Consider the following 25,527-nt stretch of genomic DNA (forward strand, 5'->3'; position numbering starts at 1 on the left):
ATAGGTTTCACTCTTTGGAGTTTTTCATTTGAAAGGAATATATTCTGGATATATTTTGAGTCTGTTTTAAGCTATAAATCTTCTTTGATCATATTTATTTATTTTTCATTATAACCATTTAATAGACTTTATGGCCCTTTGGCGGTTATGTAATTCAGTAACATTAGTAGATAATATAATCCTTAAAGGAATAGTTCACCCCAAAATTTTAATTCTCTCATCAGTTACTTTAGAAGAATCAGATTTTTAGAAGAATATCTCCGCTCTGTTGGTCCATTCAATGCAAATGCATGGTGACCAGAACCTTAAAGCTCTAAAAAGCACATAAATCTGAATAAAAGTAATCAATATGACTCCAGTGGTTTAATCTATGTTTTCAGAAGCTATATAATAGGGGCACGTGAGAAACTGATCAATATTCAAGTCCTTTTTTTTTTTTTTACTATAAATCTCCGCTTTCACTTCTGTGTTTTTTTTTTGGTGATTTGCATTATTTGTGCATATCACCACCTACTGGTTGGGGCTGTTCAAAGATGGAGATTTATAGTAAAAGTCTTAAATATCAATCTGTTTCTCACACACACCTATCATGTCATTTCTGGAGACATGGATTTTTAGTTGTATGAATTGCTTTTATGCTACCCTTTTATGCTTTTTGGACCTTCAAAGTTCTGGTCACCATTCACTTGAATGGACCTACAGAGCTGAAATATTCTTCTAAAAATCTTTGTGTTCAGCAGAAGAAAGACAGTCATACACATCTGGGATGGTATGAGGGTGAGTAAATGATAAAATAATAAAAATATTTGGGTGAACTATTCCATATCTCTCTTCTCTATATTCAATGATGCCGTTTTAGACATTACGTTTACGATCTTTTGCATCTGTTTTCTTTTTTCCTGCAGAGTATGTAATAGTAAGGCTGTAATTTAGAAGTGCTTATGGAGGCAGTGGTCTAGAGCATTATCGGACCAGATTAACCTCAAAAGGGAATGTCTGTCTCTACCAGTTGGTCTCTGGGGAAAACCCTGTCTGGAATTCCAACTGTTGTGTGACCACGTCAACTCCGTCTGTTCCCTGTAATCTGGTGCATAGATTCCTGGAACATTTGACCAGTTTAAATCTATATTGATATCGAAATGCAGTTTTGGATATACAGTGCCTCCGGAAAGTATTCACAGCGCTTCACTTTTTCCACATTTTGTTATGTTACAGCCTTCTTCCAAAATGAATTAAATTCATTAATTTCCTCAATTCTACAAACAATACCCCATAATGACAACGTGAAAGAAGTTTGTTTGAAATCTTTGCAAATGTATAAAAAAAAAAATAAAAAAAATCACATGTACATAATTATTCACAGCCTTTGCTCAATACTTTGTTGAAGCATCTTTGGCACCAATTACAGCTTCAAGTCTTTTTGAGTATGATGCTACAAGCTTGGCACACCTATTTTTGGGCAGTTTCTCCCATTATTCTTTGCAGGACCTCTCAAGCTCAATCGAATTGGATGGGGAGCGTCAGTGCACAGCCATTTTCAGATCTCTCCAGAGATGTTCAATCGGTTCAATTCTGGGCTCTGGCTGGGCCACTAAAGGACATTCACAGAGTTGTCCCGTAGCAACTCCTTTATTATCTTGGCTGTGTGCTTAGGGTCGTTGTCCTGTTGGAAGATGAACCTTCACCCCAGTCTGAGGTTCAGAGCGTTCTGGAGCAGGATTTCATCAAGGATGTCTCTGTACATTGCTGCATTCATCTTTCCCTCGATCCTGACTAGTTACACAGTTACTGCCGCTGAAAAACATCCCCACAGTATGATGCTGCCACCACCATGCTTCACTGTAGGGATGGTATTGACCAGGTGATGAGTGGTGCCTGGTTCCTCCAGACATGACGCTTGCCATTCAGGCCAAAGAGTTCAGATTTTGTTTCTCATGGTCTGAGGTGCCTTTTGGCAAACTCCAGGTGGGCTGTCATGTGCCTTTTAGTGAGGAGTGGCTTCCGTCTGGTCACTCTATCATACAGGCCTGATTGGTGGAATGCTGCAGAGATGGTTGTTCTTCTGGAAGGTTCTCCTCTCTCCACAGAGAAACGCTGGAGCTCTGTCAGAGTGACCATCGGGTTCTTGGTTACCTCCCTGACTAAGGCTCTTCTCCCCCGATCGCTCAGTTTGGCCGGGCGGCCAGCTCTAGGAGGAGTCCTGGCGGTTCCAAACTTCTTCCATTTACGGATGATGGAGGCAGCTGTGCTCATTGGGACCTTCAATGCTGCAGACATTTTTCTGTACCCTTCCCCAGATCTGTGCCTCGATACAATCCTGTCTCAGAGGTCTACAGACAATTCCTTGGACTTCATGGCTTGGTTTGTGCTCTGACATGCACTTTTAACTGTGGGACCTTATACAGTCAGGTGTGTGCCTTCCCAAATCATGTCCAGTCAACTGAATTTACCACAGGTGGACTCCAGTCAAGTTGTAGAAATATCTCAAGGATGATCAGTGGAAACAGGATGCACCTGAGCTCAATTTTAAGTGTCATGGCAAAGGCTGTGAATACTTATGTACATGTGATTACTTCATTTTTTTTATTTTGAATATATTTGCAAAGATTTCAAACAAACTTCTTTCACGTTGTCATTATGGGGTATTGTTTGTAGAATTTTGAGGAAAATAATGAATTTAATCCATTTTGGAATAAGGCTTTAACATCACAAAATGTGGAAAAAGTGAAGCGTTGTGAATACTTTCCAGATGCACTGTATACTAGATATACTCATGTTGTTCCAAACCTGTATGATGTACTTTCATCCCTGGAACACAGAAGGAGATGCCAGGCCTCTGACGGCCTCTGTCACTATTAACTCTTAATGTATCTTTTTATTTTCATACAATGAAAAGTGAGTGGTGGTGGCTGATGCTGTCATTCTGTCTGGCATCTCCTTTTGTGTTCCACAGAGGAAAGAAAGTCATGCCGGTTTGGAACAAGTTTTACTGCTGATTATTAATTTACAAACATAAATAATTTGTTTAATATTAAATATTACAATGAACTCTTGTATTGTTACATCATATGTACTATTCTGTAGTGACACTATTTAAAGTCAAGCAAGTATCTTTGGAGCTCTGAAGTTGATCTCTTATATTGGGTGGTGGAAACACTCTCAGGGTGTTGGAGGTAGTGAATGTAAGCAGGTGTCATATTTTAATGCAAACTCTTCTCACACACCACTCACAACGCCAGACAAAATAACCCAGCCCTCACCAGAGAACACCTGCTTCAGACTCCCACATTCCTCACAGCGGTTTTCCTCCACTTAGATTGTGTACATTTGAACCATCTGATCAAGCCTAAACTACTTTTTATCACAAAATCTCTGTCCAGATGGCCTTTTGCCTAGAGGGTGTGTTAATCTGGCAGACTTTACACCTGAAAATATTTGAATTTAAGAGTCAAATGATTGTCTTGCGGGTGTTCTTTCACATAGACCACAGATTCATACTATGTTTAATTGAACTAGAGTAGGTATGTATTTGCTGATAAATCCAGACTAATTACAGAACAGTCTTCCTCTTCTGCCACACTGAAATAGACCTACTGCCCCAGTTCAGACAGTTGTCATAGGCTGAATTTTAGATATGTTGAGAGAGCAGAGAAGGAGAGTATCACTAGCAATCCGTCCCCCTGATAATGTATCTCAGTTTCCAAGCATTACAGTCTCCCCTGATGCATTCATAACATCTGGCCTGCTAGATGCTGCCAAGCCAAATCTAATCCAAATTAATCAGCAGACGAAAACAAAAGCAAACCTACTTGACATACAAAAGATACAATATAAACTAATTTCGTATGTGAGCAGTCCTCGCTCAACTGTGTGGGCAAAATTTGTCAACAGCTTAAGGTTCATTGGTACAAGGCTTATGCTGTATATTTACACTGGGGAACAACTAATGAAATGCAGGTAAGGGTGACAGTTGCTTGTGACTGTCAAAAATTGCTATACAAGTACAGTGTATATGTATATGTATATGTTACCATAATTTAAAATGCTGTTCTTTACAAACCTGCATTTTTAAGAACTTTAAAGGAATGTTCACCCAAAAAACATTCTTAAAATTCTCTCAGCATTTACTCACCCTCCAGCATTCCCAGATGTTTATGACTTCCTTTCTTCTGCAGAAAACTAAGCTTTTCAGAATAATATCTCAGCTCTTTTGGTCCATACAATGCAGGTGAATGGTGGCCAGAACTTTGAAGCTCCAAATAAAGCACATAAAGGCAGCATAAAAGTAATCCATATGACTCAAGTTGTTAAATATGTATCTTCAGAAGCTATTTTGGAAGTGTGGGTGAGAAACCGTTCAATATTTAAGCCCTTTTTTACTGTAAATCTCCACTTTCACAAACTTTTTTGTTTTGTTTTTGGCTACTTGCATTCTTCATGCATATCGTCATCTACTGGGCTGGGAGGAGAACTTATAGTAAAAAAAAAAAAAAAAGTTCATAAATATTGATCTGTTTCTCACCCACACATACTGTATCATATGGCTTCAGAAGACATGAGTTTAACCACTGGTGTCTTGTGGATTGCTTCTGTGCTGCCTTTATGTGCTTTTGGAGCTTCAAAGTTTTGGTCACCATTCACTTGCATTGTATGGACCTACAGAGCTGAAATATTATTCTGAAGATCTTCATTTGTGTATTGCAGGAAAAAAAAAATCTATACACATCTGGGATGGCATGAGGTTAAGTAGATGATGAGAGAATTTTCATTTTTGGGTGAACTGTCCCTTTAAGAATTGTATTGTGTAGCGTCGTAGAGAGATTCTTCAAAGATCTTCCACGACATTGACAACGTTGTAGTTTATTGAAACACCAACAGTCGTTGAGTTGAATAAACTCTTTCTTGCTTTCCAAGTAACCTAAAGGATTCATTTCATAGTGAAGATAGTTGGCAGGATCTGATGCCCACAAGTGTATGGCTACATGTGATGACTGGAGAGGTAAGTAAAGGCGGGTTGATAAGCCTTGCAAATGAATTCTACGTCATTTCACATATTCTTTGCAAATGTTCCTCGTAGTCGTCTTCATTCTCCTCTTTGGGACTCTTGCAGCTCCCTGCACGCGCTTTCGTTCCAAAGGGGGCTGTCTGTGTTTGATGGGATCCAGCTGTTGGCCAAGTGCTCCGGGGGCCCGTTTATTTGCATTGCTAAACAATCCGAGTGGGCCGAGTACGCAGAATTACAGCAGGTTTTCTCTTGTTTTGTTAAAAGACCCTCCCTTTACTATTGGTCAATGTTACTTCTCACACATTATTGCTTTCGGTCGACAGGGCGGCCGCAGCGCGTGACCAAAGCCAAGTGACATTCGACATTCAAGTGAGACCGCGCGCACTTCGTTTTGCGCACTGGGTCCAACGAGGAACAACTTTCATATTGCGAGTTTACGGGTCGGTGGTGTGGCGTTCTTTCTAAGGGAACCATAAGAATCCAAATAAATATGTTATTTGAACTAAATGGCTTGAGCTTGTCGTACAACAAAAGGTGAGTTAAATGTAGTCAGCTGGTGCTTTCAAATGAAGAATGTTAATTTTATTCGAGATTATATGCTTTCCGTTATACGTTTGTAAAACAAAATATGAATGTTAGAGCACACTTTTCCAGGAGTGTGTAGTGTTTATGTGAATTAATGAACCTGATGGATTTTAATGATTTTTTTCTGTCTTTTTTGTAGAATGTTGACAGTATTTGTATGTGTCATATACTGCATTCACTCCGTGAAGAGTCAGGTAAGTGGCTTTGAAATGAAAATAAATAATTTTCATCACTGGGTCATTTAAACTTGCCGCCGTTACTTAGAGCGTGTCGCAATTCTGTTTTCGGCCTCACAATTTTCTTTCTTGATAACTTTTCTTTACAATGCTAGCTGTTTTCAAGATTAAAGGAATAGTTCACACAAAAATGAATATCATTTAATCATTTACTCACCTTCATGCCATCCCAGATGTTCATGACTTTGTTTCTTCTGCAAATTACAATGCAAGTGAATTGTGGCCAGAAATTTGAAGCTCCAAAAAGCACATAAAGGCAGCATAAAAGTAATTCATATTAAGTGGATAAATCCATGTCTTCACAAGCTATTTGATAGGTGTGAGAAACACATTCATATTTAAGTCCTTTTATACTATAAATTCTCCTTCCTGCCCAGTACGTGGCAATATGCATGAAGAATGTGAAGCATCATCATAAAAAAAAAAAAAAGAAAAAAAAAGTGGATATTTATAGTAAAAAGGACTTAATATTGATCTTTTTCTCACCCACACCTATAGTATCGATTCTGAAGACATGGATTTCACCACTGGAATTGTATGGATTACTTTTAAGTTGTTTTTATGTGCTTTTTGGAGTTTCAAAGTTCTGGACTTGCATTGAACGGACCAACAGAGCTGAGATATTAAAAAAAAAAATCACAGTTTGTGTTCAGCAGAAGACAGTCATACACATCTGGGATGACCTGAGGGTGAGTAAATGATGACAGAATGTTTATTTTTGGGTGTACTATTCCTTTAATTGTGCACTCAGAATTTTTTGTTTATGTTGTGCTGGTCAATATTATGATGAATTTCCTCCTTATTTAACAACATAAATGTAGCACATTTTTTTAATATTTCCAATTTTATAAATATTTGTTGTAAATCTATAACATTGCACTTTGTATTATATTACCCTGGAGTAAGTTTTGAAAAATGATTTACCACATCTGCAATGAAGCTTCTAACACAGCTGCTGAGAGAGTGACTGAAAATTTTGCCTATTTCTCTCTTCTTACTGCTGTTCTCCAGAGCTATTTATATTATATTTTATCTTCCTTAGAAAAGCTGTGAAAGTGCAATCGTTGATATTTTATTTTGCTGTTGTAGCAAACGGGTGAGAAAAATTACATTTGTTGTGGTCTCCCATTCACCGCCATTCAGCTTTACCCAACTATGATTCAACTTACTCTCTACAAACCCGGAAATGTGAAAAGGGTCCATTGCAGTTGTACTGGATATTCCACAATTTTCTTGACCAATCACTAGGTGGCGCCATGATTTTTCTAATTGCAGCTGTACTGTTTTCTGGTTCAGGTCTCATTGGAGTAAAAAGTTGTGTTATATTGAGTAAACATTAGTTAAGGCTCAACTTTTTTTGTTTTTAACTGATATAACAACTCCAAATTAATGATATCAATGTAACTAACAGTTGGGTTATCGCTTCATTTCCTTTACCCAGTCCTTACTCCTTTTTTTACTAATTTAAACCACTAAACATCACATTATCTGCTAAAAAAACATATGGCATTATGAGTGAAAACACTGGAGACCAGACAATAAAAACTTCCATTAGTTTTTGTTATGAATCATTTAACACTTCCGCTTTCAGAAAAAAGGTGGAGACCATCACCTGGCGGTGTGTGTGCAGCTTAATTCAAGTGCAATAGTTTTCAGTTGCCAATGCCTTTGCAGAAATTCACTAGTCACAGTCAGCCATGTTTAACTTTAATCCATGAGTGCTCATGATTTTAAACATTTGTTTTAAATTGCTTTTAATTTCTTTAGCAGTAAAACTGAGGTAAATAATTACAAAGTGCATCTTTAAATACTGTATATGAGAGGAGTATCAAACCACTTTTAAACATTTGAGGGTAACATATGTTTAGTAACTTCTGTTTATCTACTGGAGTGACTATGACATGCCTGTTTCTCTACAGACATGCACAGATGGATTTACTTATGACCGCCGCACCAGACAGTGTATTGGTTAGTGGCTTATCAGCTGTCATAGTTTTAATATGTATATCAAGAACTTAGATTGTAAATGCCTCCTGTCACATATATTTTCAGACATTGATGAGTGCCGGACGCTGCCAGACCCATGCCGGGTAGCTATGCTGTGCATAAATCAGAATGGTGGATATCTGTGCATCCCCCGCGGGCTCTACTCCCAGTCCTATGCCCGGAATGGTCAACGCTTGTACCCTGAAACGTCCTATTCTGAAGAGCCCTACCCTGACAGATCGCTGGGATATCAAGAACAGGTTCTTCCTAATCCTCCTCCTGCAGGAGCTGGCCCAAGCTATCCAATAGTTAGCCGGTCCACGCCCTGTGTCCTTGGATACACGCTTGCTGCTGATGGCACTTGTGTTGGTGAGTTTGCTTATCTTATGTATATTTCAGCATCCAGTGAGTGACGCACTTTACACTGAGCACTCAGTGTATGCAATTTAGTATATGAATTTTTCATCACACTTATGTTCTGTTACTACACTGAAGCACTTCTTGTTCGTCAGCTGATGGAAGTGATGTTTCAAATGCATACATTTCATGTGTTGCATCTAGATTTAGTGCATCAGCCAAACTCAGTTCAACACTTAGTTCTCAAATAACATACATATTCACAAAGCATGGTGTGGAGTGACAGAAAAGCATTCAACTCATATTTGCAAGTTGCGGTCTTCGCGGAAGTTTCGCAAGTTAGAAGTAGATCTAGTGCTACTTTACCCACTCACAAGTTGCATGGATAGAAACAGCAGAAATGGAGAAGAGGAATCCAGCAACACTTGCAGTGATAAACTTTATTGGACTTTAAAATAAATAACACAGATCACACAGAACGCCGCACGTAAGCCTTCATCAGGGTTAAAATAAAATGATAAAACATACACATTTAAAACAACTTTGACCAATGAAAGCACACTTAAACAACCAATCACATTGGGCTCTGGAATTGAGTCCAGCTTATGCATCCCTTCTAATTTTAAAGTTAATTAGGGTGCATTACCTCAATCAGTCAGACACTCAATTAATTAAAGTATCAGAATGAAGATAGAACAAGAAGAAAAGACAGAAACATCACATCAACAATATACAAAATCCAAATGAACGCGGATAAGCAAGAGAAGAACACCAACCCCACTGTCCATGGACCAGATCCCAACATTGTCAAAGACATCATCTGTCATCAACCAGGTAGAGTCAGGTAGAGTTAACACCTGAACACCTTCTGTGTTGGAATTGGGACTTTCTTTTGTTCCTGCCCCATCTGTAAGTGATTCTGAACTATTTTTACATTTACAGAGACTTTTTAGAGACATTCATTGGAAATATTTTTTTATGGACTCATAACATAGATTTTATACAAGAAGTACCTTTATTCCACCAAAAATCTAAGTCATTCAAATGAGACATACTGCAGACGTTTTCAATGACACTCCATTCCTTCAGGTCTCTAGGTCTGCAATGAGCACTAAAACTGGCCCCCAGTTTTGCATGTGTTTTTGTAGGGAAACTACAAGAGATGGTACTATATGATGCACAAACAAATCCTTCGTTTCACATCATGTTTTGGAAACATTATTTTGATGATGTTTTCTTATTATGGGAAGGCCCATTTATTACTCTTGGATTTTTTTAAATTCTTAAATTTTTAAAATTTCTAGATATAAATGTTAAAGGTTTAGGACTATCCTCTTCATTATATACTAAACCTACAGATATGAATACACTTTTACAAGCAGATAGTTTTCATCCCATCTCTTTAAAGAAAAGCCTACCGATCAATCAATTAACTAGAGAATCTGTGAGGACAATGAGGAAGAAAAAAAGTTACTTATCCAAATGCAAAGAATGAAATTATAGGGAAGATTTGTTACATAAGGCGGTTAAAACAACAGAATCATAAACTCGGTAAATGTATTTGTTTCCTAAAAAATCATCTAGACCCAACCCAGACCTGTTTTTTTGTACTACTTATACTCCAAAAACTATTAATATTAGAGATGTGAATCAAAAACAATGCTATGTCCTTCAAAGTGATTTGACTTTGAAGGATACATTAGAAAATGTACCACTGGTTACTTATAAAAGGGACAAAAACATAAAAATAGAGTTGTGAAAGCCTGTCCATTAAAATACATTTAATTTAATATATATATATATATATATATATATATATATATATATATATATATATATATATATATATATATATATATATATATATATATATTTATTATTTTTTTTTTATTATTATTATTTTTTTTGTTGTTTGTGTTGTGCTAGTAAAGTGTGGTCTATTTGAAACACCATTCTGATACTTTAATTGAGTTTCTGAATTATTGAGGTAAGGCACGTCCATAGTTCTGTCAAGTTAGTAGGGATGTATCAGCTGGATTCAATTCCAGAGCCCAATATGATTTGTTGTTTAAGTGTGCTTTCATTGGTCAAAGTTGTTTTAAATGTGTGTGTCTTGTATTTTTATCTTACCCTTGATGAAGGCCTACGTGCTGAAATGCATTGGTTTGTTTTATTTATTTTAAAGTCCAATAAAGTTTATCACTGTATGTTTTGCTGAATTCCTCTGCTCCATTCCAATTATTTTGTCAGAACAGAATCCCGGCCAGTTAACTCGGCTCTTCCTCTAAGTAGTGCAAGCCATGACCAATGCCATGAAGTCTTCAACATTCCATATTCTGTTTTTTTTATTTTTTATTTAAGAAGTGCATCATCCAGGTACGCGTAGTACACTTCTTTCCCTTAAATTTTCATTTTGAGCATACTATTCTCACAACTTGCACTACAAAATGGCATAGAATAGTGCAGAAGGATGCGATTTGGGAAGCACCTTATGACTGGCAACTGAAAGAATGTAGGCTAAAAACAGGGGTGATGCATGAACTATGCACTATATTCCAAGTTTTCTGAAGCCATATGACAGCACTATTTGAAGAACACACTGAAATTGTTATTACAATTTTTACTGAGCAAATATTTATGAATTTTGGTATTTGTAAAGAACTGCTGTATATTATAGTATAAAGTACTGTAGTTCTTTATGGTTCTAATTTAATAAGGACGGTACTCACTCTGGGTCAGATCAGGTTGTGATCTCATGTTTAGTTCATTTTCTGATTCTGAGATGAAGCAAAGACCCAGTTCCAGGCTGAACTGTAATTTAGTAATGGCTGTGGTGGGCTGAATGGCATCTTAAAGACTTGAGCAGAATGAATCTCATCATTTGGACTGGATCAGTCATTAATGTGGAGCCACTAAATGCTGTGGAACCCCAGAACAATCTACATCGACTGATGGGAAGTTTAAAGCAGGAAGGCACACAGCAATTGGCATTCAGCCCTTCTTTCTAGGATCCAACTTTACAATACTACAAGACAGTTTTCGAGGGTCTTATTCACTGTAACAAATCATCAGTTTGTAACTGACTCTAAGTGGTCTGCTTCTTTTGAAGTTGATGAGATGAACTTGGTGTGCCTAATATCTACTATGGTTTATTGCTGGATCTTAGACAGACATTGTATGTTTCAATGTGGTGACATTTCACGTGCCGTTTGATAAATGGGAGCACAAATGACTGCATGCTGTATTTTTCAATTATGGTCTGCAGATTTGTCTAGAATTGGTGCCTGTCTTTGCAGTTAATGCATTCTCCAGTCCTCTTCTACTCCTTGAGACTCACCATGATAGATTTGTTACCCTTTGAGTCCATGAGGATCTTGTTGTAAAGATGCGCGCAGATACACTCATGAACATGTTTATACAAACTTGCACATATAAATGTAGATCAGTGGCGGGCTGTGCGTTTAAAGTCTAAGCCTTCAGTGTGATTCATGATTAAGACAACACAGTTTCACAAGGAAGAAGACACCCTATGCTGCAGCTAACTAGTAAAACCAATTGACATTTTAAAAACCCGTCCATGCATGAAAGCCAGAACTTGAAATGACACTTAATGCTCAAGGAAACCTAATTTTAAATGCAGCATGACTGTTTTGTAAAATGTTGTCTTCAAGATTCATTCCATTGCACTTTTCCTTGTAGGAAGTTAAATCTGACTTTCCGAGTTGAATGAAACACAGCATTACTTTTCAAATCTTGATCCGACACTGAATGCTCCAGCAGCCTAATGTAAACTTAGAAAACTCCTGATGTTGCTATAACAATGCAAAAAGCACTAACCAATTTACTTGAAGTGAAAATCAGTCCTCCTTTCCCTTTTAATAAATTAAGTAATCACACGGTCATGCAGAACATCTTAGGTTTGTAAATCCATAAGGATCACTTTCTCAATGGCAATACCAGCAGTGATGACAGCCGACTCAGCAAGATCTTGCACTCTTCGCTTTCAAATTATGTACATCACTTAAAGCATGATTGCATCACTCAAGGCGAGCTAGAAGGCCTCGAGCGGGACATATCCTAAAGATCACACCCATCAAGAGCAAATAAATTGATCTGATTGGCTGATGAATCTGACAATCTGACTTTAGTTGCACTGTTGAGGGATTCTGAAGGCCTGAAGGGGTGGAGCTCAAACTCACGTGCTGTTTTTGGCATGCGATTTGTGAAACAGTTGTCACACTTTGCTTGTAAGTATCAATGAATAAATTCTGACTGCATAAAGTTTTCGTTTTTCTCTATTTGTTTGTAGATTAATTAAGAGTGTAAAAATACATAGGTAAAAAAGGTGATTGAGAATTAAAGGATGAAAAATATATTTTATTTTGGCATGTTAGGTCAGCAGAGAATGCTTTGCTGGCCCGGAGAAATCGCCACTGATGTAGATGTTGTACTTACCTGAGAAATAGTAGAAAATGTATGATTTGCCTCAGACTTGTGTTAGAGTTTGGACACAGATAATGGTCTTGTAGAGAGACTGGGAAGTTCTGTAAGGGTCTGTTCACACCTAATACATTTTTGCATAAATATTTGCTTAAAAGAATATTCCGGGTTCAAATCAAGTTGAACTCAATTGACAGCATTTGTGGCATAATGTTGATTACCACAAAAATGTATTTAGACTGGTCCCTCCTTTTCTTTAAAAAAAGCAAAAATCTGAGTTTTCAGTGAGGCACTTACAATAAAAGTGAGTGGGGAGGGATGTTAAACTCACAGTTTCAAAAGTATAGTCACATGACATAAACAATATGCGTGTTAACACAAGTGTGCTAAATCACTTACTAACCCATTCTCTCAATGTTTGTTGCCATGAAGATGTAATGCTGTAAAACCTAAAATGACTGTTAAAGGAATAATTCACCCAAAAATGAAAACTCTCTCATTTACTCACCCTTATGCCATACCAGATGTAAATGACTTTCTTTCTTCAGCACATAAATGAAGATTTTTAGATTAATTTCTAAGCTCTTTTGGTCCATACAATGCAAGTGAATGAATGGGTGGCAACATTTTCCTAAAGATACTAAAGTCAGCATAAATGTAATCCATATGACTCCAGTGGTTAAATAAATGTCTACATAAGTGATATGATAGGTGAGATCAATATTTATTTAAAATTTTTCTATAAATTCTCCTCTCTGCTGAGGCAGCCTGCACTTTAACATTTACATACTTGTGTTTTTTTTTAAATTCACATTCTTCATGCATATCGCCCCTATTGGGCAGGAAATTGACTTAATATTGATCTTAATATTGTGGGTTTCTCACCCACACCTTTCATATTGTTTCAGAAAATATGTATTTAACCACTGGAGTCATATGGATTATATATGGAGCTTCAAAAATTTGGCACCCATTCACTTGCATTGTATGGCCCAAAAGAGCTGAGAAATTCTTCTGAAAATCTTTATTTGTGTTTTGCAGAAGAAAGTCATGCACATCTGGGATGGCATGAGTAAATGAGAGAATACCATTTTTTGGGTGAACGATTCCTTTAAAACAATTTAAACAACTTTACAGTTCAAATAATAAACAATTTTTAACAGAGTAATTGGTATAAGTGTTTTATATAATGCTGTAACCTTCACATTTCTGCCTTTAAACACTCCCATAATGTTGGTAATCAACATTATGGCTCAACTGCTCTTTTGAGCTTAACTTGTATTAAACCCAGAATATTCCTTTAGCAGGCAATTTTCTGTTTTTTCAATGTCTTGTACAGGAGCGCCCCTTCTAAAAACGAGTCTCAAGGCACGTGTACTCTATTTGTTGTGTTTTTATGTGCAAGTAAGTGATTTGGCCTGAATGGCCCCCCTTGAGCAGCATTTTAAACTTTGTTTGGACGAACCATGAAAAATCCTAAATTCAAACCATTGCAATCTCTGCATCCATGGTTGCTTGTGCCTTGTGCCAAATGTGAGATCATTGGTTGTTGAATGAGATCTGTCATTGACCAACTGTGCTTTCCATATTAAGGCTGTGGGGTGAGTTTCCATTTAAGGGTCTTTGTCTTTTGTATTTTATGGTTATGAAACAGAATCTTTCAAGGAAGTGTGTGCTAAATCATTCCATCATTCGTCTCACAGGTGTTGCATTTGTGTTAGTGTGTGCCCTCTCCCTGCCAGCAGTACCAAAGCGTGAAGGACCAAAACAGTTGGCCCAGTCAGAGCCTCACATATGCCCATAACTCCCTTCAGCCCTGTTTTCCATCACCAGCCCCTGTACAGCTACTCATGACAGCTAGTTCTAGAATTCATGCAGTTCTCCGAAATGCAACTCTAGAAGCAAGTTTATTTCAGGTGACATTTGGAGGTGGCTGAGCATTCCAGAACTGTTGTTTAAATTTAGATTTCAGATCTAAAGCTGACTTATAATTTAGAATGTGGATGCTTTGCTTCAAAATCCAAAATATAGAATTGTCCTTTTGTATTCAAGAACTTCATTCTGATCTGTGGTCGTTAGATTGCTGATCTTTGTCTGGGTGGGAGACCCAGAGAACGTGGGATTCCAAAAAAAAGTTGGTTTGTCACGTTGAAACTTGCTTACCAAGGCTGTGGGACTGTAACCGGTGTCTGTCAGCAAATGGGGAGTGGCTCTAAACCTGTAGAATAATGAATGTGTTCAAGCTTATTGGGACGTTATTATTATTACTGAGTCATTGACCTTTATGTAGTTGAGTAAATAAAATAATTTTCATTTTTGGGTGAACTATTCCTTTAAAGAATGAACAATCCTATCAGACTTTTGCAGCCCTTTGGGTATAGTTCGCCCAATAATAAAACTATTGTCATTTTTAAAAGGGCATAAACCTGAGTTTCAGTGAGGCCACTTACAATGGAAGTTAATAGGGTCAATCCGTAAACGTTATACTCACCATTTGAAAAGTATAGCCAAAGAAGTAAACATTGTGCGTGTTAACGTGATTTTAGTGTGGTGTGACGAGGAGGAGGGTGTGACCGGGCCGTGAGGTAACATGGCTGGTGCTGAACCAGCTGATCAATGGGAAAGCGAGATAAAGTGGAGCTGGAGATGCCAGTTCGAGACCCAGAGAGACACACGTGGTTAGCTTTTTATAAAATTATAAGCTTCAAATTTCTGCCTTTAAGCCCTCCAAAAATTGGCCCCATTCTTGCCCATTGTAAGTGCCTCACAACCGTGTGCTTTTTAAAAAATTTTATAAAAGGAGGAATGAAATGATGTATTGTGGTAATCAACATTATACCACAAATGCTGTCATTTGAGTTTAATTTGTATTTAACTAAAAATATTCCTTAAAGTTTGTGTTGTGCCTGCAAAGCTGGTTATTTTAATTTCACATGCTCACATGCTAAATAGGCTTAAATGTTTTGTTGTATTTCTCTTGAAGACTCCCATTGGGGGAGCCGTTAATACTACCCTGGTATACTGTACACCCCACGTTATTGTAGGGAATACAGCAAACTCACCTAATCCACAAACTCTGTGGAAGTGTTGTTTAACTGGGCTGCACCAACCACCACAGTGCTGGATTGTAAATGTCTCTATTTTGGCTGGCGTGTTGCATAGTGTGGAGTTTAATTCATTGTTGTACAAATATGCAGTTTTCTTTGATATAATGTAAATAACTATTACATGGTGACAGATCATAGGCTTTAAATCTCTGGATTGAAAATGTGCATGTAGAAGCTAGAGGGGTGTGTTTGTGCCAGATTATTGGGTCCTGGATTAACCCTAGTCTGTTGTAACACTCTTGTCTGTTTATGTACATTGTGTGATTTGTATTTGTTTATTTTTTGGATCTTTTGAACATTTTTGTTGTAATAGGACAATGATGTGTTGACTAATGAGGTATTGGATATATTTGATGTGAAGATCATATTAAATGACCTCATTAGTGTTTGGTTATCTGGATCCCTTGTGAAATGTTACCATAATACTATTGATTAAAAAGAAAAAACCCTTAGGGGTTATGCCTCTGTTCCATATTTACATGGACACATTTTATCTCTCCATTTCAACACAATGTTTTTCCTCATACTCATCTAAATCATGTGTTAAGTTATTGCACAGTCTCTTTGTCTGTTCTGGTATTACATCTGATCCTGAAAATGTTGCCATTCCTAATAAAGCCCCAGATACTTTCTTCTCCGTTCAGACGTGTGCCTGTGATAGGACACATGTAATCCAGATGCTCTCCTTCTCTAAGGCCTCTTGGCAGGGTGTAATTCTAACCATTAAGGAGCTGGGCTGGTTTTCTGTCCCAATGTGGCCCCCACCTCTGTTATCAAACCTGGCACTAAGCAGGGATGTAATATTTCCAAGTCACAATAATGCTACAAAATGAACACTTAGCCTATAGGTACTACTCAGTATTACTGTATCGTGTGTGTTTTAGCACAGCTGGAATGCTGTGACCAAGAAGCATTCAGAACTATTTGTGTTATAATTGCATTTATTTCACTTTCCATTTAGAGTACAGGCAGCGTGATGGTTGAGGTCTGCTAACACACAGGTTGTAAATTCAATTCTAGGTTGGAGTAACACACAAATGGGTCCCTCTCCAGCTGCTAAGTGCAAGTCACTGGGCAACTAAAAAGCTAACAGGTAACTTATTTTATTACAGTTCAGTTTGCCAGGACCCATTGCGTCATTGCAACCCATATAGTAACAGTGGGACTCTTGGCTGTTTGGACTAAAATAAACCATTATTATGTGAGTTTCACATAGTTCTCATAACCACCCTCCACACTATCATACCCTCATCACTTTCATATTACGTTTTGCTTTCTTTTAAAACATGTGACTTCATTGTCTGAGAACCAACAGTGCTTGTTTGGGTATTTTAAGGGATATGATGTCCTCATAAGGAATTGTGTTGATACTGAGTGAACAAGAATGGAGTAGGGAGAGATGAATTCCAGTTTAGGAAAAGTGTTTAGTTAGACTTTAAGTTAGTGTAAGATGTGTAGATGTGATAGTAAAGGAAGTCTAATGAGCTCAGGGATGGATTTAGATTTGTAGCACACATGAGGTAGCCATAATGCTGATGGGTGTATGTCCTAGGGGATGATTTTTTTTATCAAAACATACATATTTCAATCTTTTCTTTTTATTATTTGATGGTCATGTTAAAACTGACTTGGGAACTGTTTACCATGCTTTCAATGCCTTTATGTATATAATTTACTGTTTTAGCCTTGTCCTAGACTTTCAATATTAAATTATAAAATATATATATATATATATATATATATATATATATATATATATATATATATATATATATATATATATATATATATAAAACATGTTTAACTCTGATAATATAAATAATTAGAAATAAGCCAACCATTTACTTTAAAAAAAAAAAAACATTATTGATTTTTATATATTTTTCAAATATTTGACGATTTATTTCCATCATCGTAATTTCCAACACTGGATTTTTTGAAACACAATACAGAATTTTAGATGTGGTAGAAATTACTCTTGTGGGAATATTCATGACTTTTACACAAAATTACAAAAATGAATCTCTGGTGACATTGTTAGTGGACAAGTAAATAAACTAGTCCGAGTGTGAAGTCTGTCGTGCTACAAGTGCCCGAAGTTCAAGAAACACCTTGATATACGATGTTAAAGGGTCATAATTTACCGGTAACCATTTACTGTTAAAACATAAGGCCCTTATGTTTGACCAAACCTGTATAACTTCCGTCAAACTCAAAGGGAGATGATGCTAGATGCAATGTTAGTCTCATTTACCATTCACTTTCATTATATGGAAATAAGATGCCACAGATGAACGGTTTCAGGTGTGACCGGCACATGATGGGAACTGACAGTGGCTTTCTTTTCTCTCTTTTAGATGTTGATGAATGTGAGACAGAGTCACACCAGTGTAACCCAACTCAGGTGTGTATAAACACAGCCGGTGGATATACCTGCTCGTGTACTGAGGGCTACTGGCTGGTGGGAGGACAATGCCAAGGTTAGATTCAGATACATTACTAATACCTGGTTTGAGGTTACATTCTTGAATTAACCAGTGGTTGCTATCTGTCATTAAATAATGCAATATTCTTTTTGTTATTTTGACGTTTATATTATGCAATTATCCAGTTGTTATTTGACAATTGGTTTACTGCTTTCTAACTCACCTTTCTTTAGACGTTGATGAGTGTCGCTATGGCTACTGCGAGCAGCTTTGTGCCAACATTCCTGGGTCGTACTCCTGTTCCTGTAGCCCTGGATTCCTTCAGAATACAGATGGCAGGACATGCCAAGGTGCACACGTACACATACGAATACATTAGTCCCTACTTCTATTGTTCTGATTGTCACAATTTAGCACAACTCAGCTCAATATCAGTATCGGATCAAATTATAAATTGAAATGATATGTTACCAGAAATAAGGTACATAAACTACAAGTAATAAACCTACATATAAATTAATGTTGCACGCGGTCTGCGTAGTGCAACAACTCCCTAGGGGGGCATCATCTTACCCTAGGATGGCACCAAACAGGACAAAGTTGAACAGGAATAAGAACACACAGTTTTGATCATTGCCTGTATTTTTGGACTTGTTCCTGCCTGATAAATTTGGACAATGACAAAGCAAGACAAAACCAGACTCAGTGAAGCCAAACGTTTTCAAATGAAACCAAATTCTTTTATACTGTTATTAATGGGCCACTGTGATAAGCTACAGGTGCAGTCAATTAGCTGGGGATGGTGAATGTTGGCTGGTACACTACTGTAATAAGTGATAATTTGGGCTTGTTTTAGGCATGTTTTTTATTGGATGACTTTGTTATACAAACCTGTCTAAAACTAGTTCTATTGGCTAATGCTCTTTGATTATCCTCTTGCTGTCATCTTCCTTTCTTCCTCCTGTTTTCCCCTTTGTCTCTCTTTTCTCTTCCTCTACTGCCAGATGTGGATGAGTGTGAAACAAACCCCTGCTCTCATGGCTGTTTGAACACATACGGCTCTTTCATGTGTACCTGCGACGAGGGGTTCGAGCTCACCTCTGATGGGACCACCTGCAACGGTAAACGGGGAGGGGAAAGGATGAGAGCAGATAGCAGAAATAGACAGAGCCTGAGAAGATAGAAGAGGTCTTGTGCCGCTTGCATTTTGAAAAATCCATGCATTAAACATGGGACAGAGAACAGAAAGGTCCAGTTTAGAGGCATCATTGAGGTTTCAGAATAGGTTGCCAGTGCGCATGTCATCTCTGTTTGTGTTTTCACTTGTGTTATGTTTATGACAGTGTTTATTGTATTGTGTCACTACTGCTTGTACTCAGATCTGGACGAGTGCAGTTTCTCGGACTTCCTTTGCCAGAATACATGTGTGAACACGCCAGGATCTTTCTCCTGTGTGTGTCCACCTGGATATTATGTGTATGAAGACAGAAGGAGCTGTGAAGGTATAAGTACATTTTTACTTAGTTTACTGATTATGTGGATTTTATTATATTGTGCTGGCTTATATTTGTGTATATTTTATAAATGTTCCTTTAATGGTGCACTAGAACAATAATCTTAAGACTTTATACTGACACCTATCAACTTTGATGCAGCATTACATTTAATGTATTTAGCAGGTGTTCTTTTATTGAGTGATTTGCAACAGTGCTTTAGCATCACAAAAAATGTAACCTAGGTGAAAAATATGTCAACAGAGTAACTTATTCTACAACTGAAAGTGACCAATAACAGGAGGGTTTACACAATGATCGTCAAGCATATTTAAAATCTACAAAGCTCCATTTATCATTCTTTATATTGTTGTTGTGTTGATGGTGCTAATTACAAAGATGATGAAAATAATAACTTGACCTATTGTGTGTTTGATTTCAAAGACCTCAATGAATGTGAGTCTGGTAACAACACCTGTACAACAGCACAAGTGTGTTTCAATTTCCAGGGAGGTTACACATGTCTGGACCCCCTTACATGTGAGCCACCTTACATTGAAGTCAGTGACAAGTGAGTTCATGAACCTTGGCAAAATATATCCTGTTATCCTGTTCCAGATACAGCATGTTGTTTAAGGAATAGTTCACCCAGAAATTGCTTTACTCGCCATTTCGTTCCAAACCCAAAAAGAAATGTTTGAATGAATATCGCGGGCTGTCTTTTTAATGCAATAGCGGCATCTTTTGGTAAAAAACAAAACAGAATTTAAGTAATTCTTCTGTGAAAATCTTGACATCATTGCACATTCATGAGTGTTTTCAGAGAAGCTCATTCAAGGTGGCACACGTGTTCATGTGAGAACTTGCACTGTTTGTAGCACTGAACAAGATTTCATGATTCAAGATTTTCACTGATAAACTACATAAATTATGGGTTGTTTCTCACCAAACCCAATCGTATGCGTATACATTTGGAATATGGCACTCGACATATTGTCTTGATTCCATTGTGTTGAAAAGACAGCCCGTGAGCCCATCTTTTGTGTTCCGCATAAGAAAGAAAAGCATTCAGGATTGTCTGTTTTCTCTGTTTCTCTCAGTCAGTGCATGTGCTCTGCTGAGATCCCTGCCTGTCGGGAAAGACCCTTCACTATCCTGTACAGACATATGGATTTGTCTTCTGGCCGCAGTGTTCCTGCCGATGTATTTCAGATGCAGGCCACCACGCGTTATCCTGGAGCATTTTACATTTTTCAGATCAAGTCTGGCAACGAGGGGCAAAATTTTCATATGCGGGTAACTGAGTTTCTGTCTGTTTATGAGATTTTCTTTGGGAAAGCTTACATCTGGAGTTTTCAACAAGTTGTCAATGACCCCCTTTGCAATCATGAAAAAGTATGTAAATCAGGGACTAAAAACACTTCACAGAGAGAAAACTTTATTTTTAAATGCTAGTAAACGTTAAAATTCCGTTAATTCCTTTCCGCTAATTTTTTTTTCATTAAGCTAAAGCGTTTATCACAGTGAATTTTGGAAATTATACCGCTTGAAAAAATGAAACGTGTGCTTTGATCCTGAAGGAAACTGCTGCATCACACATTTTGTTGCCTAACTGCTATGGATGTCCCTTTCTATGCGCTCCCAAGTCTTCGGTGGTGCAGTGATTCGCCTCAATCCGGGTGGTGGAGGACAAATCTCAGTTGCCTCCACGTCTGAGACTGTCAATCCGCACATCTTATCACGTGGCTTGTTGAGCGCGTTACATCCACGCAACACCCCACTGAGAGTGAACCACATTATAGCGACCACGAGGAGGTTACCCCATGTGACTCTACCCTACCTATCAACCGTGCCAATTTGGTTGCTTAGGAGACCTGACTGGAGTCACTCAGCACGCCCTGGATTCAAACCTACAAATCCAGGGGTGGTAGTCAGCGTCTTTACTCGCTGAGAAACCTAGATCCCCGCTTTTGGGGTGTTAACTGAGAAGCAGATTTTTAATAAAAATTATTTTGGGCTTGTTTTTTTCAGACTAGATTGCACGGTTGTCTTGCAAGATCTGGCAACTCTGAAGTTGATATTTCACCCACCCCTTAATGCAGAGTATTGTCATTTTATAAAGAATGTTATTAACCTTTTGGACCTGAACCTGAACAAAAAAATATTGTTTTTGCTTTGAATGAACCGAAATGAAAAACATTTTGTTTTTGGTCCCTGATGTAAATGGATTAATATGGTACTAAACATGTTGTTAGAGACTTGGCTTAAAAGGCAACCTTAAGTTTTATAGTAAATGTAGCAGGGGGTTCTATCTGGTCTCGCTATCCACCAAGAGGTTCCCTTGCCTATAAAATATTTCGCTCCTCACTATTACAAGTCAAATTTGGTTGTAAAATGCTGTATATTTGCATATTTGGTTTCTTTGCAACTTGCTTTGCTTTAAAATGATCACTGCAAATACAGTGTGTCTATGTAAATATATCCACTAGAGGGCACTGTTGGCATGCTGAGAGAGGCACCAAGAGCAGAGTTACTCAGGAACCAAACTACAGGCTTGAATAAAAAAGAAGAGTGACAATATGCATTAATAAACATGAAGTACATTATTTATTGTACATTAAATAGGTGTGCTGTGAAGTAAAGTCTTACCTTTTTATTAACAATGTTTTATTCTCTCTCCCCCCCATAGCAAACAAGTAATGTAAGTGCAACATTGGTTTTGGCCCGACCCATTAAAGGACCAAAAACGGTTGTTCTAGACCTAGAGATGGTTACAGTTAACAACGTCATCCACTTTCGAGGCAGTTCCATCATCCGCCTCACAATATTTGTCTCCGAACATCCATTCTGAGGCTTTACAAATGAACCTTTCACCTTTCATGGCCCCTTACCTCCATCATGGACCTCCTGTTACTGCACTACCCATCAGGCAGCTGCATTTCTCTTTTTTTTTTTGTTTTTTGTCATCACCCTATCTGCTTGTCTAGAGGGCTGCGGAGGTTGTGCTCATCTTTGATATTTCATAATGCAGGTTTTTGATGAGGCCGCCTGGCTGTTATCCACATGTACCCATAAAAAGAAGAATATTTATGTTGTGTTTCTTTGATCTTGAGTGAGTTTGTATGTTCTATTGTGTTTTTGTTCCCAAATGCAACCATGAAATTGGAAATCCTGGAAATTGGAGCTTTCATTCTTTGAAGCTGGATTTGTTTGTCAACTCTTAGTGGCACTTGTGTCACATTTTCTCACTCTGAATGTGAGATTTTGTGTGGCGCTTTGATTTGTTGTTGACCTTTGAAGACTCCAAAGAGTGAAGCTTGCAAGTGCTACAAAAACATGTTTTAAAGATGTTCTAAATAACTATGACAGGAGCTCACTTGCAGCAAACCCTTAGCAACCGTTATGTATGGATGGTGTTTTTGTTTTTTTTAGGGATGTCCTGCATCTTTTTTCTGGCTAAAAGTGTCTTGTCTTGTTATTGCATCTCTGCACAATTTCCTCAGTTGTGTATCTGTTTTTATAAGACCACTGAAGAGAGCCTGGTGAATCAATAAACAAATTTGTTGATATTAACATTTGCTTGTTTGTATTTCCTTGTAGTGCATTCAGAATGATGCAAGTAATTATAAGAAAGTTAATTGTGAACAAGGGCTTGTAATTGCTTGTTTTGTTTGTATTAATTCCTACATGTAAAGAAGAGCAAAACATATATACATGGAATCAACATTTAAACCCCACAACCACCCCTCACAACCCCACCCTGAACCCCAACAAACATCCATGTGGTCACATATGAGTATATACACATGATTAAATGTCAGCTATCTGCGCCATTCCATAAACATATTCAGTTTCCCTAGTCTTCTAAAAGACCATTCATAAAAGGTTGCCACACTCCCCATCTCCGAGAACCACTCCTGAAATGAGTGCACTCCAGCCCCTTAAAAGAATCTGTCTGGCGATCATGATGCTGGTTAGGACCCAACTCTTTATGTGTCTATTCTCAATGACAATGACCAGCCCATCGCCCAAAATACAGAGTCTGGGGCAAAATGAAACTCGAGTGCCCAATACATCACACACAAGACTCTGAACCTTCAAGCAAAATTCCTTGCTCTTAACACACCACCAAAAGACATGGATTGTGTCTCCATCCTCTGATTGGCATCACCAGCAGGTGGGTGTGTCTTTAAGACCAAGCCTATACAATCTAATGCGGGTCCAATAGAATCTATGTAAAATCTTGAATTACATAAGGTGCACCCTTTTTGATTGAATGTTTTTTTAGAATCCTAGACCACTATCCCTCCAATACCATGTTTAAATCTTTCTCACATAATCTTTTGAGAGAATTTGAAGCTCCATCCCAGGTAGGGAGTAATACATTGATACATTGGTAGGGAGTAATACACTGATGACTAATGATCTTTTCGAAAAGCAGTATTCACCACTCCCAGAGTATCTGCTGTTTAGGGGGTGTATGCTACTCCCAAAATAGTACAGAGCAGATATCTAAAGAACTGAGATTTGGGAATGCCAAAATGTTGAACCAGATTTTCAAATTTTCACAACACTATTAGAAACCCCCCTCACAATCCACTCTGACCAGCAGAAAGGAGACTAATTAATACATAATTTGGGGTTAAGCCTTGCCTGTAGGTAAGGACTTAATTACCACGCCGAGCTCCTCCAAAGGTTACCTCAGAATCAAGAGAATTGTTTTGTTCAGTCGTCAGCTTAGGGAGTCCTAATGGTTTCACAAAGTTTCTAATATCTTCATCGGATACAAAGATGTGGAACTATAAAGATCAAGACAGAATTCTTTAAAAGCATTATTATTATCAATGCCTGAGCTAAATATTTCACCACCAGCAGATTTCACTGAGGGAATGATAGAAAAAGACTCTTTGCTTTATATATCTAACCAAAAGCTTCCCTGCTTTGTCCCCCGACTCAAAGTATGACTGTCTTGCCCTGAGTAGCCAAAACTGCACCTTCCACGACAAAATAGTATTATATCTGTATTTTAATCTGGTCAATTCTCTGAGGCCATCAGACGACATTCGGAACTTCAGCTCTGCCTTGGCACTTTTAATATTCCCTTCTACTCCACAAGTTATTGTGCTTTGGATTTGATGAATAGGCATACTGTATAAACCGACCCTTAAGAATCACTTTAAGTGCCTCCCGAGCCCCGCCCACAGAGGATACTGAGGACCAGTTGGTCTCTATATAAACACTGATTTCATCCTTTAACATTTGTTGGAATTCAGGATTTTTCAAAAGATCAAAATTTCTTTTTCTCTGTATGTGGCAACGCCTCTAAACTCACGGTATGATCTGAGACCAAGATGTTTCCAATTGAGCAATCCATAACAGATGAAATGAGGGACTTGGATATCAAAAATATATATATTCTAGAATAAATCTTAAGGACTGATGGAAATAAATGTATAGTCCCTACCAGATGGTTTCAAATGTCTCCAAATATCTGTAAGACCAAGATTTTTACACATCCTGTGAAGCGTCAATGTTGCTCTATGGGGCTTACACACATTTGCTGCACTATAATCAAGGACTGAGTTCATCCCAGTCTCCTCCCAATATTATATTATGAGGGGTGCCAGCGGCTTTTAACATCATTAATAACACTTATGATGAGAGTGTTTACAGTTAAACTAGATACACTATGTGTTATATATTGCCACAAAGGCAGTATTTCGCAGTATCTTCTAACTTGAAGTAAAAAGTCAAATTCTACAAATGCTTGTTTTCTTGAGCAGTTTGACCACCTTATAAACTGTCATAAATTCAGATGATTTTTGTTCATTCTATTTTCAAAAGTAAAATTTTCAGTGTGATATTTTGTAATAGCTCTTGGGTAAACAAGAG

The 25,527-nt window shown here is 37.7% G+C and overlaps 1 protein-coding gene across 2 annotated transcripts; it reads left to right on the forward strand.

Annotated features, from left to right (window-relative positions):
• The first annotated feature begins 4,872 nt into the window (after positions 1 to 4,872).
• On the forward strand, positions 4,873 to 23,199 carry LOC127618282 (fibulin-5-like). Of its 2 annotated transcripts, XM_052090660.1 has the most exons (13): positions 4,873 to 4,999; positions 5,111 to 5,227; positions 5,329 to 5,539; positions 5,730 to 5,784; positions 7,746 to 7,794; positions 7,879 to 8,181; positions 18,074 to 18,196; positions 18,376 to 18,492; positions 19,147 to 19,263; positions 19,522 to 19,644; positions 20,080 to 20,206; positions 20,736 to 20,931; positions 22,325 to 23,199. In XM_052090660.1, the coding sequence occupies exons 3-13, from the start codon at positions 5,496 to 5,498 to the stop codon at positions 22,484 to 22,486; spliced, it is 1,416 nt and encodes a 471-aa protein (XP_051946620.1). In that variant the 5' UTR covers positions 4,873 to 4,999; positions 5,111 to 5,227; positions 5,329 to 5,495; the 3' UTR covers positions 22,487 to 23,199. The 2 variants fall into 2 exon arrangements, with proteins under 2 accessions (XP_051946620.1, XP_051946619.1); XM_052090659.1 differs by lacking the exon at positions 4,873 to 4,999 and having other exon boundaries at positions 5,101 to 5,246.
• The last annotated feature ends 2,328 nt before the right edge of the window (positions 23,200 to 25,527 follow it).

Source organism: Xyrauchen texanus, chromosome 24, assembly GCF_025860055.1.
Source record: "Xyrauchen texanus isolate HMW12.3.18 chromosome 24, RBS_HiC_50CHRs, whole genome shotgun sequence".
Lineage (NCBI taxonomy): Eukaryota > Metazoa > Chordata > Actinopteri > Cypriniformes > Catostomidae > Xyrauchen > Xyrauchen texanus.

Coding starts and splice junctions, on each gene's coding strand:
- LOC127618282 (XM_052090660.1), top strand. CDS start 5,496: ATGTTATTTGAACTAAATGGCTTGAGCTTGTCGTACAACAAAAG. Junction 5,540..5,729: donor AGCTTGTCGTACAACAAAAG/GTGAGTTAAATG, acceptor TCTTTTTTGTAG/AATGTTGACAGTATTTGTAT. Junction 8,182..18,073: donor TGCTGATGGCACTTGTGTTG/GTGAGTTTGCTT, acceptor TCTCTCTTTTAG/ATGTTGATGAATGTGAGACA.